General features: G+C 42.2%; 1 protein-coding gene across 2 annotated transcripts in view; it reads right to left on the bottom strand.

The window, feature by feature from the left end:
* Positions 1 to 14,440, bottom strand: part of CGNL1 (cingulin like 1) — a 168,339-nt gene that overhangs the window by 86,347 nt on the left and 67,552 nt on the right. For both annotated transcript variants that reach the window (XM_012783044.3, XM_076004409.1), the window contains exons 5-7: positions 11,787 to 11,888; positions 11,068 to 11,216; positions 9,449 to 9,584 (exon numbers count right to left, since the gene is read on the bottom strand). In XM_012783044.3, coding sequence (XP_012638498.2) covers positions 9,449 to 9,584; positions 11,068 to 11,216; positions 11,787 to 11,888 — 387 coding nt within the window. The remainder of the gene's footprint in view (positions 1 to 9,448; positions 9,585 to 11,067; positions 11,217 to 11,786; positions 11,889 to 14,440) is intronic.

The following is a 14,440-nucleotide window of genomic DNA, read 5'->3' as shown; positions in this document are numbered from 1 at the left end:
ACTACCTGCCCCCTAAGCACCTACGATCAGAAACTTGGCAACAACTTGGACTTCTCTCACCCACGCCCCTCACAACCGAAAAGTTCTGAGAAATCGTAGAACCTTTTCCTCACTTCCCTGGGTTGGGCCCTCCTCACCTCCTGTGCAGCCAACCTGAATGCTCCCTGCAGCCTCTATGACAACATCCACTCAGCATCCTCTGCCTGGAGTGGCCTTCTCCCCCCTCTCAGGCCCTCCTGGCCCTGCCTTTCAGAAGTTCTTTGAAGACTCAGAAACAATACGCCTCCTCCAAGAAGTCTTCCTTGAGGTCCCTTCCTGAATACCCATCTCATTTTAGCCACTCTTCTCACAGCATTTAACATTTGTATCTTGCATTCTATATATTTCGATCATTCTTCTTATCTCCCCTACTAGACTGTCAGCCTCTTGAAAGGAGGATATAGCTCTGATTCATGTGTTTGATGCATGGATCAATGATATTGATCATGATATTAATCAATGACATTGAGAGCGCTTGTCTGTTCTGGATGTAAATAAGTTAGCATGTGCAGAACAGCAGGAGTCTGGAGATGTCAGCATTCTAAACTACCATATTCCTTCACTTGTGGCTTCTGAATAAGAACAAATCCTCTTCTTTTGGAGATCCCGGGGAAGCGGAAGAATGGCTGCCACTTAGGGACCCGGGGCCTCGGAGGAGGTAAGCTAGTTTCCATTCAAGAATGGTGTCGCTGAAGAAGGGATGAAAACATTTGTGTTGATTTAAGAATAACTGACAATGAAATCTCTTTTTCTATAGGACATGCACCTCCATTGAACCAGGGAACGTCTACAATCCCAGGGTGGAGCTGCACTGCATAGACCAAGACCTTCCCCATCAAAAATCTCACTAGCAGGCATCAGCGAGCTCGAATGAAACAGCAAGAGGCCCATCCAGGTAACAAAGGAAGCTCTGGCTCTTTCAAAGCAGCAAACACAGAGATTTTGCGAAAATGCATCATGTCCTGCTATTTATCGACGGGGACACACTGCTACCCCTGCCCAGCCTCTCCCCAGGGAGGATCAGAGCCTCCCCCCCCCCCCACTGCTGCTACCGGCTACCCCTTTAAGGCTTCCTGGAGCCTCCCGCCAGCGTCTTCCCTTGATTCTGACCCCTGTTTCCTGCTTTTACTCTCCCACATTTCTCAATTGTTTTCACGATAAGATAGTTCCTCTTCGCACACTTATCTTTTCCAGGATATATCTGTGTTTTGTGTTGCCTTTCGTGTACTGCCGCCAATGCATGTCAAGAAGTGAGGTTTTTAGGGTCCATTCTACACCGACATGCTGTTATCTGTGGCTGGGGCTATTGCCTAAGTGGACCGTGGCGCGCAAATCCAATCAGATTACACCTCGCCGTGTCGCTTAGGAGCGCCTGAAGTTTTCCAGAGTGGAGACCAAAAGGTACACGAGGTTTCAGAAACTTCACTCCACCACCCCAAGTTTAATTGCAACAAGAAGGGAGGGAAAAAATACATAAACTTCAAAATATAAGTAAACATCCAGAGGGGTGAACATGCCTCTCTGTAGACCCCAGTGAGAAAGAAAACAAGGGAAAATGTTGGCTATTTAGAATCGGTGCTTTTAAAACCTTTCGGCATTCAGAATTACTGCCTAGATGGAACAAGTAGCCAAGAGATAAAAAACAAGTGCGTAAATGTGTGTGTGTCGGGACCAGGGGAAGTAGAAAGGCTGACTGTGTTTGGCACTTAATGCATAACAAGAATTGCTCTAAGCATTTCCAAAAAATATTCGTGAATATTTGGTGAATATTCGAAAAGATGAATAATATTATTCTCGTTCATAAATGAAAAGAAGTCAGAGCTCTGAGAGGCTAACATGCCTAAGATGATCACACAGCTTCCAAGCAGTAGAGCCAAGACTGGGGCCCAGATCGGATCCCAACACCCTCCGTCTTTTCACCATACGGTCACCACACACCTGACCTCAAAACCACACACATGCGTGAAGGCTGAAGAGCAAATAATAATTACACTGCAACCGCCTGCTAGATGCAAACGGAACGGAGCACTGTATGGCTGGAAGTACCTGGAAGGAGGTCCACTTTTTTAAACTAAAGCAAAGAAACCTAACCAGAGCCTGAAAAGACAAGAAAGAAGGAAAGCTGAGAGCAAAAGGAAGTATACAGCCCGGGACTGGCTCTTACCAGCAGCAGCAGGTGGCTGCTCCCACAGCACGGGCGGGGACCTTTTCTGACAGGCACCAGAGTGTCCCGAGTGGCAACTTATTTGCCCACAGAAAGCTCTGTGTCACCTGCCACCTCTTGACAGGTGCTCCACATCAACAACGAGGAAGACACTGCCCCAGGCCCTCATCTGCATTCACACTTCGAGAAAGTTCTATAGGGTCCCTATCTCTGGCCCAAGCTCACTGACAGGGTGAAAGGTTTTCCATCAAAACTATAAGGTTTTATATCAAACTCTGTAATTTTTTTCCCATAAGGACTGCCTAGGAAGCATCACACAGCTGAGTAAGAACCATGATATTTTTAGTTGCTGTTTAAATTGAAATTTGCAGAATGTTCAGTAACATCACTACAAAAGAAGTTGTGGAGACCCAACTTCTAAGCACAGTCCATCCTCAGATCACTGCAGTTTTATAACCTGGGTATTTCAGCGTGACTGAAGTACACGCATCTTGGCAAGAGCCAGGAATAAACCACCGCCCGACTACGTTGGAGTGAAGTCCTTATCTCAGCACCTCGGGCTCCCATCAAAGGACACATCTGATAATTAGAAAACGAATGCCAGTATCCTGGCAACTTGAGAGCTGTCTCACGTTGACTCGTCACCCTCAAAACAAAGGGACAAAGGAGCTGAAAATTTGTTCTACGATCATTTTTGCAATTTGAGTTTTAAAAAAATTTCAAAATCCTCAATTTAACTAAGAATAACAACAAAGTCGGCCGGGCCCAGTGGCTCATGCCTGTAATCCTAGCACTCTGGGAGGCCGAGGCAGGTGGATTGCTCAAGGTCAGGAGTTCGAAACCAGCCTGAGCAAGAGTGAGACCCCGTCTCTACTATAAATAGAAAGAAATTAATTGGCCAACTAATAGATACAGAAAAAATTAGCCGGGCATGGTGGCGCATGCCTGTAGTCCCAGCTACTCGGGAGGCTGAGGCAGCAGGATTGCTTGAGCCCAGGAGTGTGAGGTTGCTGTAAGCTAGGCTGCCACCACAGCACTCACTCTAGCCTGGGCAAGAAAGCGAGATTCTGTCTCAAAAATAAAAAAGAATAACAAAGTCATCCTATTGTTGGTCAATTATATGGCTCATCCTAAGAAAACAAAGTATTTTCTACTATTTCTTCCTTTCCTTCATTTCTTTTTTTAACTATTTTATTCTCTCTTAACTTTACCAATTGCAAACAGGAATCTGATGTTATTTAACGCAATGTGAAATGTTAACAGAGATTTCATGAAAAATCTGGTCTGTCCTGCAGGTTTTACAAAACTTGGGCCTTTAACCTTTTTCAAACATTCAAAAGCTGGAGTGTTTAACGTTCATGGAGTTTAAGAGCCTGTTCTAGGCTGGGCACCGTGGCTCAAGCATGTAATCCTAGCTCTCTGGGAGGCCAAGGCAGGAGGATCGCTCAAGGTCAGAAGTTCGAAACCAGCCTGAGCAAGAGAAAGACCCCATCTCTACTAAAAATAGAAAAGAAATTAAGTGACCAATTAAAAATATATATCCAGGCCGGGCGCGGTGGCTCACGCTTGTAATCCTAGCACTCTGGGAGGCCGAGGCGGGCGGATTGCTCAAGGTCAGGAGTTCAAAACCAGCCTGAGCGAGACCCCGTCTCTACTATAAAAATGGAAAGAAATTAATTGGCCAACTAATATATATATATATATATATATATATATATATATATATATATATATATATATATATATATATATAAAATTAGCCAGGCATGGTGGCTCGTGCCTGTAGTCCCAGCAACTCGGGAGGCTGAGGCAGGAGGATTGCTTAAGCCCAGGAGTTTGAGGTTGCTGTGAGCTAGGCTGATGCCATGGCACTCACTCTAGCCCAGGCAACAAAGTGAGACTCTGTCTCAAACAAACAAACAAAGGGTCTGTTCTAAGCCAGACGCCACAGTAAATTTGGCCACAACTATAATCTTTTATCAACTCCCCCCAGGCCACTTTTTATTAAGATATGAAGAATAAATTGAAAGTGACAGGAGATAGGGTCTATTTTATTAGTGATGTAGAAACCATGGATCACGTTTTAAATGTTGCTGACACACCAAAGGAAGCTGATAAAAACAGAGGATGATTTTTCTGGAGGGAAAGAAACCCACTTGGGCAGAGAGAAGCTAATTGTGCCCTAACTCATCCTGCAGAAAGGCAGCAGTAAATGATATAGTTCCTGTTATAAGAAAGGAGCCATTCACCAGAAAGACAGCAATATCAGGAATGTTCTTAAGAAAATACATGCTGTGTCGTGTTCTGGTATCTCTCATTATCCACTCAACACACATCATCAAAACTGAGGCTCACGTCCTTATCCTATTTACCAATGGCAAAAAAAAGAAAAGGAAACTATTTAATTAGTTTGATTTATGATAATAAATAATTAGTTTATTAATGATAATTAGTTTATTGATCTGATAATTAATTTATTAATAATTTGATTAATAGTGCTATACTTTTAATATATGCACAGCAGAGTGTATTTAAAGGGGCAAAGACATATGCACTTCATTTTTTTTTTTTTTTTTTTTTTTTTTTTTGAGACAGAGTCTCACTTTGTTGCCCAGGCTAGAGTGAGTGCCGTGGCATCAGCCTAGCTCACAGCAACCTCAAACTCCTGGCTCAAGCAATCCTCCTGCCTCAGCCTCCCGAGTAGCTGGGACTACAGGCATGTGCCACCATGCCCGGCTACTTTTTTGTATATATATTTTTAGTTGGTCAATTAATTTATTTCTATTTTTAGTAGAGACGGGGTCTCTCTCAGGCTGGTTTCGAACTCCTGACCTTGAGCAATCCGCCCACCTCGGCCTCCCAAAGTGCTAGGATTACAGGCGTGAGCCACCACGCCCGGCCTGCACTTCATTTTTGAATTACTCCTTTTTCAAAATGGTGACATTTTAAAAATAATTTTAATACTAAAAAGTATTTAGTCCTTTGCTCTGTTGCTTGGCACTGTGCTAAGCATAAAATGGGGGAAGAAGCAAAGATGATATGTCTTGAATTAACTAGCTAGTAGAAGAAAGAGATAGGTACAAAAATAGTGCAAGGTCAAGTGTGTTAGTTAACATAGAGAATCTAGAAGGACAGAGGGTATCAGGGAAAGGGAAACTAACAACTAACAAGTTTCAGTTACTAGGGGGAAATCAGTAACTCAAGAGATTCCCAAGGACTAAAGTAACATCTTTCCCTTTTAGAACCAATAAAATGTCCACACAAGGAATCACAGAATATGACAAAGTCACATCTTCTACTCAAATTTGTTTTGTGAAGCTACTCTTTTATTAAAAGCCATAAGCTGCTCAGTGACATTTCTGGGAACTTATCTTTAAGAAATTTTTTTAAAGTAGTAAAAATTTATATGTAAAAAATGTTCACATTTGTTCATAATTTCAAAAAAAGAGAAACAAATATACCAAAATGGTTAAATATATTACGGTTTATCTCCTTAAAAAAAAAAAGAAAGATGAAGACTATAAAGCATAATAAGGAAAAATTTTTCTGACATATCAACTTTTAATAGCAGGTAACAGACTGTAAAGACACTATGATTTTGTCCCCGTACCACTTATAAATGGGTGGATAAAACCCATCGATGGGCCGGGCGAGGTGGCTCAAGCCTGTAATCCTAGCACTCTGGGAGGCCGAGGCGGGCGGATTGCTCGAGGTCAGGAGTTCGAAACCAGCCTGAGCAAGAGCAAGACCCCGTCTCTACTATAAATAGAAAGAAATTAATTGGCCAACTAATATATATATAAAATTAGCCGGGCGTGGTGGCGCATACCTGTAGTCCCAGCTACTCGGGAGGCTGAGGCAGAAGGATTGCTTGAGCCCAGGAGTTTGAGGTTGCTGTGAGCTAGGCTGATGCCACGGCACTCACTCTAGCCTGGGCAACAAAGCGAGACTCTGTCTCAAAAAAAAAAAAAAAACCCCATCAATGCATAGGGCGGCAAACAGAAAATACAGAAATAAAAATGGTTGTTTTTTGGGTTTTTTTTTTTTTTTGAGTCAGAGTCTCGCTTTGTTTCCTAGGCTAGAGTGAGTGCTGTGGCATCAGCCTAGCTCACAGCAACCTCCAACTCCTGGGCTCAAGCAATCCTCCTGCCTCAGCCTCCCGAGTAGCTGGGACTACAGGCGTGCGCCACCATGCCTGGCTAATTTTTTGTATATATTAGTTGGCCAATTAATTTCTTTCTATTTTCTATAGTAGAGAAAGGGTCTCGCTCTTGCTCAGGCTGGTTTCAAACTCCTGACCTCTAGCAATCCACCCACCTCGGCCTCCCAGAGTGCTAGGATTACAGGCGTGAGCCACCGCACCCAGCCCAGAAATAAAAATGGTTTTTCAGGCATTAGGAAAATGTGTGTGTGTCCTCATTTTAAAATTTCATTTTATATTGCTTTAATATTATTTCTGTGATAAATACAATCATTTTCAAAGCCCCATTCTAATGTACCTTGTCTTTGCAACTCTGAGCCCTAAGAGAAGGCAGAGTCATGAGAAGCGGCGTAATTCCAAGAACAGGGTGGTTTTTAAGGAATCGTTTGATAAAAAGAGAAATACTAAAAAAGAACAGGCTTAGGCTTTCTCAGGAGAAAAGGTCTAAAGAGGGACAAAGAGGGTCATGTGGGCAGAAGAGCAAAGTGCTCTACTCTGCCCATGTAAAAATCGAATTCATGAGAACTCCCATGCTAGGTTGCCACACTCTCCTCTCAGCTCTGCCCAAGTCCTGGGGAAGAGAGAGGCGAAGTTCTAAAAAGCAGGAACTAAAATCCTTCCTGGGCAATTATTTCAAAACTAAAGGAGGGCTGGGCGAGGTGGCTCACGCCTGTAATCCTAGCACTCTGGGAGGCCGAGGCGGGCGGATTGCTCAAGGTCAGGAGTTCGAAGCCAGCTTGAGCAAGAGCAAGACCCCGCCTCTACTATAAATAGAAAGAAATTAATTGGCCAACTAATATATATAGAAAAAATTAGCCGGGCATGGTGGCGCATGCCTGTAGTCCCAGCTACTTGGGAGGCTGAGGCAGAAGGATTGCTTGAGCCCAGGACTCTGAGGTTGCTGTGAGCTACGCTGCCGCCATGGCACTCACTCTAGCCTGGGCAACAAAGCAAGACTCTGTCTCACAAAAAAAAAAAAAAAAAAACTAAAGGAGGAAGGGAGTGAGAAAATACTTTACACAACTGAGACTTAAAGAGAGCCCCAGAGATGTAAGAGCCAGAAGCTTCCAACCCCAAACAAGGGACAAAGAAAACACTTAAGCCTAAGGGGATGAAGTAAAAAATTAAAACTAGCAAAGTACCTTTATTTTTTGACTTTTTTTTTTTTTAGCTTTCTTTTAAATGGTGTATCATGTATTTTTCAGGCTGTTCCCATAAACCAAAGCATATAAAGAAATAAATTTCAAAACTATTCCCAAAATACAGGTGTTGATAATGTTATAGCAAGTATATCAAACATCTAAACAGGTACAAGAGATAAAAGTTCTTTTTCTGACCCTCGATTATATTTATTTCTAACAACAACAAAAAATGATGTTCAAAACCAACATTCTTGCTTTCTAAACATTTCACACATGTGTACGTGACATCTCAACAGGATATAACCGGATTCAGGGACCAGATAGTAACAGTCTATGAAAAACCCCATCATAGTTAACAAATGCTAAGCAGAGAGGAAAGAGTCCAGCTTATCCACTGACTCATAGATTAATAAGAGTGAAATATTCAGTGACTCTTATGGGCAGAAACCAGACAGGCAGCCTGGGTATACAGCAAGTCGAGTATTTTCCTTTATTCATTGACTCATCCTTGATCCATTCAATAGTCCACCAAATATTTCCCGACTGCTACACCTCCCAGGCATTGCGATAGCCCCTGCACATACAAGCACTGAGCCAACTCTGCATTTATGGAGCTTATGGTCACGTGGGAGCCTTAAACAAGTAAAACTTAACCTGCAGTAAGTGCTTGCTGCTTGAGCAATAATATAATCGTCATGTCTCTAAAATGTTTTTCCATAAACAGCATACTTACAAACTAGTTTTGTCCAAAGTTTACCTCGAATCTATTAGTGTTTAGATCTAATTTCCAATTTACTAGAATTACAGGGAATAGTAGAACTAGTTAGTGGACACCATAAGGGAACAATCAGATAAACCCAGAATGTGCGGCCCTGTTCCGGTCTCGTCAGAAGGTCGGTGGGGTGGGAAAAGGAGCATGAAATGGGATGGGGGTACATACTATGCTAAATGAACTCAGAGAGGGAACAATGACAGCACTGTGCCATTCCTGATTGGATCCTGGCTTGGGGAGAAAAAAAATCAACTAATAAATACACAGGGCGGGGGGAGCCAGAAAACTGGGAAATTCCGAATAAGAACTGAGTATAAGAATTATTATTGGCCGGGCGCGGTGGCTCACGCCTGTAATCCTAGCACTCTGGGAGGCCGAGGCGGGCGGATTGCTTGAGCTCAGGAGTTCGAAACCAGCCTGAGCAAGAGTGAGACCCTGTCTCTACTATAAATATAAAGAAATTAATTGGCCAAGTAACATATATAGAAAAAATTAGCCGGGCATGGTGGCGCATGCCTGTAGTCCCAGCTACTCAGGAGGCTGAGGCAAAAGGATCGCTTGAGCCCAGGAGTTTGAGGTTGCTGTGAGCTAGGCTGACGCCATGGCACTCACTCTAGCCTGGGCAACAGAGCGAGACTCTGTCTCAAAAAAAAATTATTATTATAGAAATTATTAATTTTTAGGTGTGATAATGGTCTTGCAGCTAGGTAAGAAAATTCTCTAATTTTTCAAAGAAATATGTAAAAAAAACTTAGGAGTGAGGTATGCTGCTATGCGTAATTGACTTTGAAATGGTTCAGTAGTAAACAACAACAAAAATAACAGAAGGATGAATGGAAGGACAAATGAGAAAAACAGAGTAAATATGGCAAAATATTGACAACTGTTGGATCTACATTGGGGGTCTATGGGTGTTAATGTGGTATTCTTTATCCTTTTCTGTATGGTTGAAATTTTTCCTACGACAACGTTTAAAAACTACATGCGACACACTCACAGAATCTAATCACAGGCACGGGTGGGGCAAATGCACACAACAGAAAATGGCTCGTAGTAACTCAATCCCCTGACCCCTCCTCCCTCCCCATGCAGGTGGGCCTCGCTGGCCCCCTGCCCCCACAGCCCCTCACCTCGATCAGAGCCCCCTTCTCCCTGTCCTCAGATCGCTTCGCGCTGTCCAGTTCGTCGTGCATCTCTGAGAGCTGGTCCTGGAGGTCGCGGATCTCGGTCTGGTGCTGTTCCCGCTCCATCTTCACCTGGAACAGCCTGGCAGGGAGGAAAGCCCGTCAGAGAGGCTCTCCTGGGCTCTGCTCTTCTTCATCCAGTCTGATTTCAGACCCTCAGCAGAGTCGTCTAAAGCCCCCAGGAGCCTCCCACCCTCTGTTCTGCACTGAACAAGGAATCGCCAACCGGAAAAGACACCTGGTAAGAACTCACAGCTTCGGTCCAACTCGCTCTAACAAGAGGACGAGTGAGGACTCCAACCAATGAACTGGAGGAGGTTATATAGGACGTTTTATCCCCAAAAGGATACCATAGGGTGCTAGAATTTGGACAAAGAAGAAGAAGAAATGACAAAAACCAACACTGTTGATTTTTTTTTTTCCACTAAAGCCACCTCACCCATCCACCCTCCACGAGCCCTGTCTTCCAGACAAGGACAGTCAGCAAATTACGAACTCTGGGCCAGTTCAGCCCACTGCCTGGTTTTGCAAATCAAGTTGTCCTGGAACACAGTCATGCTCATTCATTTGTGAGTGGCATGTCCACAACAGAGTGGCAGAACTAAGCGGTTGCGACAAAGACTACCTGGACTGCAAACCCTAAAATTATCACTGACAAGAAAAAGGTTGTGAAACTCTCCTCTAAACCAAACTCACAACTCTAAATTTTCTAACTTTTTCCCTTACTAACCTTTCTCAAAGAAACCTCTATGAATGTTTTAAAAGCAAAAATTCCAACACCACAATCACAAGGGCAATTGAACGCCCTATTTTTCGAGAACTTCCCTCTAGATTTCACTCCTGCTTACCCTTCCACTGCAGGCTTCTGTTTTTTTTTGTTTTTTTTTGTTTTTTTTGGAGACAGAGTCTCACTCTTGTTGCCCCATCTAGAGTGCTATGGCATCAACCTAGTTCACAGCAACCTCAAACTCCTGGGCTCAAGCGATCCTCCTGCCTAAGCCTCCCAATTACTTGGAACTGCAGATGCGTGGTCACCATGCCCGGCTAACTTTTTCTATTTTTAGTTGCCCGGATGATTTTTTTTTTTCCTTCCATTTTCAATAGAGACAGAGTCCCACTCTTGCCCAGGCTGGTCTCGAACTCCTGACCTCAAGCAACCCTCCCTCCTCGGCCTCCCAGAGTGCCAGGATTACAGGCCTCTTGAGCCACCGCGCCCGGCTGACCCCTGCTTTTTAGAAGCTGGGCCCAGGCTCCTTGAAATCTATCTTTCGATATTACCACTCAGCGTTCCCCGCTTCCCACTTACCTGCTATGAGATCCACGTCAAGGGCTGAAACTTTGTAAGACACCCTTCGAGGTGTACAAGGAATTTTAATAATTATTAACCTTTCTGCTTATCATCGGTCTACACCCGTTGCCAGCCTCACGGTTTTACAAGGATAAGAAGGGTGGGCAGCCTCTACAAATATCTGGAAAGCTGGGTAGTGTTAAAAGGGCAAAAGCGCTCTGGCTACCGACGACAGGAGAAGCCAGGCGGGGTAACGGGCTCTGGGCCCAGAACTCACTCCTCCAGGCTCTTGCGGAGCTCCCCTTCGCTCTCCTCCAGTCGCTGCTGCAACTCGGAGTTCTCTTCCAGCTTGGAGTCGTGTTGGCCTCGGAGCGCCTCCAGGCTTGCTCTCATTCTCTCCCTCTCTTCTTTGATGTTCTGTTGATTCTGTAACGTGAATCAGCGTGATTTTTAAAGCACCTCGGCTGGTCGTTCGCCTACTCCCACAGAAGCCCATTCCAGTCTCCACTGGACGCCGTGTCTTTGCACTTACATGTTATTAAACAACTTAATCAAAGTACATCGTTAAGGCGCAGGAGTTTGTAACTGGAAAGAGTATTAAATATTTATATTGAATGAACTGTAATCGTGTAAAAGGAAAAAAAAAACACAGACACAGCTAAACCTCATTCTGCTGTGTCTATTATTTAGTTCGGATATGTTTTATGCACATTTCGTTTCCTATTGGCCTGCCTGAATGCAGCAGCATTTCTTATACTATGTAAACGCTGTGGTGACTTAAAAATAAAATTTGTTTAGATAGCAGCAGCCAAACACAGAGGAATGTACTCAGTGATGAGAGGAATGTTTCTTTTGGAAAATGGCTTTCCCTTCACCTGAGGCCATTCAGGTGAATGAGGCCCTTCCCTTCACCTGAGCCATTCCTCATGGGCATAAAATATTCTTTATCAACCAAGACAGAAATGGATAAAATAGCATAAAGGAAAAACCAGATACCTTGACTTCTAGTTGAAGCTGTTGCTGAAGCTCAGCCACTTCTACAGTCAACTTGTTTTTCTGTTCCAATAGATCTTTGATTTCAGATGAGGAATTAGAAGCCTATAATTAATTGCAAAAAATATCCTAATTTAAATGTTCATCAGGATGCTTTATTTTAATTCTCTTCTCTCCCCAAATATAATCCATGCAGTAACAGATGAGGCATAACATTAAACATCCTAAGACCCAATTCAAATGTCAACCGCTACAGAGAACCTTCCCTGACTTTATAGGCAGAGCTAATCATGCCGGCCGGCCCCCCTGTGACTCCACCGAACTTTATTTTACAGCATTTACCACAGCCACAAGAATTATTTCATCAGATATCTCAACACTAGTCCAATGTGACTAAAACTTGCATAGGTAGCATATTTATTAGAAGTCCTTAATGTGTTCTTTAGAATATTATAAAATATTAACGTATTAAATTTAGGATAAGTAAAACTTCAAAAGCTTCTCCACAATAACTTCTAGATTCCAGTCCATAGAAATCAGCGGTTAACAAAAAATCAGCAACAAAACCTTCCTGTAAGTAAGCTGGGGAAAGACATTCCTTTTTCTATTTTAATGATAGAACACAATTTAGCTTCAGTGTTTCTCAGGAGTAGTTTGAGACTCACTACGTAAGATTATGAACTTTTGGAGGGCAGGGACCATGTCTTATGCCCAACTCTGACTCTGACTCTACAGAACCCAACACTTCTCCTACATTTAATCAAATGTTAATAAATGATTGTTGGGATTCCGGTTTTGTCATGATACAGTAGCTAATATCAGATTTACCCTCCCAGCAAAAACTACAAAAGCCAGATAAAATACATAAAACAATTATTTGCAGGCACTAAAAAACAACCAATGCAGGGCTATAATCTTTAAAAGGGAAACATGTGAGGTAGTCCCCCATTCATCCTGGGTTTTCCCTGACTGCATTTCCAAACCACAGCACAGTAAAATTTTAAATGCCCAAACAATGTCATGAGGGAATTGCAAACTATAACAATGAGATAACGCTACATACCTATTAAAATGGCCAAAATCCAAAACACTGAAACACCAAATGCTGGTGTTTTCATTCATTCATTATTTGTGGAAATGCAAAATGGTACAGCTACCTTGGAAGACAGTGTGGCAGTCGCTTACAAAACTAAAAACATACTCTTACCATATGACCCAGCATTTGTGCTCCTTGGTATTTGCCCAAATGAGCTGAACACTTACGTCCTCACAAAAAATCTATTCATGGATGTTTTATAGCAGCTTTATTCATAACTGACAAAACTTGGAAGCAACCAAGGTGTCCTTAGCAGGTGAACGGATAAACTGGGACATCAGGTAATGGAATATTACCCAACACTAAAAAGAAATAAACTATCAAGCCATTGAAAGGTATGGAAAAGAACTTAAATACATATAACTATGTGAAATAAGCCAATATGAAAAGGCGACATACTATATGATTCCACATATATGACAAACTGGAAAAGACAAAACAATGGAGACCATAAAAAGATTACGTGTTCCAGCTCAGCCAAAACAGAAAAACCTGGATGGGCATCCTGGCATTCATTTGAAACCCCAAAAAGGAATATGAGTCATGCTGTAGAAGTAAGGCAAAAATTTAAAAAGACCCACCTTAACAATGCCAAAAACAACCAAGCATGCAGAATCAAGGTGGTCTATCAGTAATTTATAATAACTGACTGCCAAAACAAAGCTCAACATTCTTCAAGGGGAGATAGCGCAATCCAAAACAGCTATAACTCGTCATTCACTATGTCTAGCATACAATAAAAAGAAAATTCTAGACATGCAAAGAAGTAGGAAAAACACTGATCAAGGGATGAAATAGACAATAGAGGCAGAGATGACCCAGAGATTGGAGTTATCAGATAAGGACTATCAGAATAACAAATATTATTTTTTTAAATAGAGAAAATGATGGACGGACAAAATGGATTTTAAAAATGGAGTTCCACAGATAACTAGATTCTGTAAAAATATAATCAAGTAGCCATTCTTGAGTAGCAACACAAAATATCTGAAATTTAAGATCTCACTCTTTTAAGAACTGCCTTTAAAGAAGGATGAAGAAAAAGGTTCTTTTAAGGACATCTTAAAAGAGCAAATCTTAAAAGAAGGCTGATATAGCCAGAAAAGAAGATTAATGAATTTGAAAAATCAATAGAAAACATCCAGAATACCTGATATACCAAAACACATACACACACACACACACACACACACACACACACACACACACAGAATAGAGCCCAAGAGATATAAACAACATCATCAAAGTTTCCAAAGTACATGTAATGGGAATCTGAGGAGAGAATGTGAAAAAAGCAATATTCAAAGAAAGAACAGCCAAGAATTTTTCAACGTTGATAAACTTCAGCAACCTGTTGATTCAAGAGTTCCATGAACCCCAAGTAGGATGAATACAAGAAAAAAACATGTTTAGGCACATCATAATCAAAATTCTAAAAACTTAAAAATAAAGATAAAATATTAAAAGCAGACAGAGAGAAAAGACACATTGCTTTCAGGAGAAACACACTAAGGATGATGGCTATCTTCCCAATGGAGTCCATGGGATCAAAAGACAGTAT

Source organism: Microcebus murinus, chromosome 6 (assembly GCF_040939455.1).
Source record: "Microcebus murinus isolate Inina chromosome 6, M.murinus_Inina_mat1.0, whole genome shotgun sequence".
Lineage (NCBI taxonomy): Eukaryota > Metazoa > Chordata > Mammalia > Primates > Cheirogaleidae > Microcebus > Microcebus murinus.
This window is presented reverse-complemented; position numbering and strand designations above follow the sequence as displayed.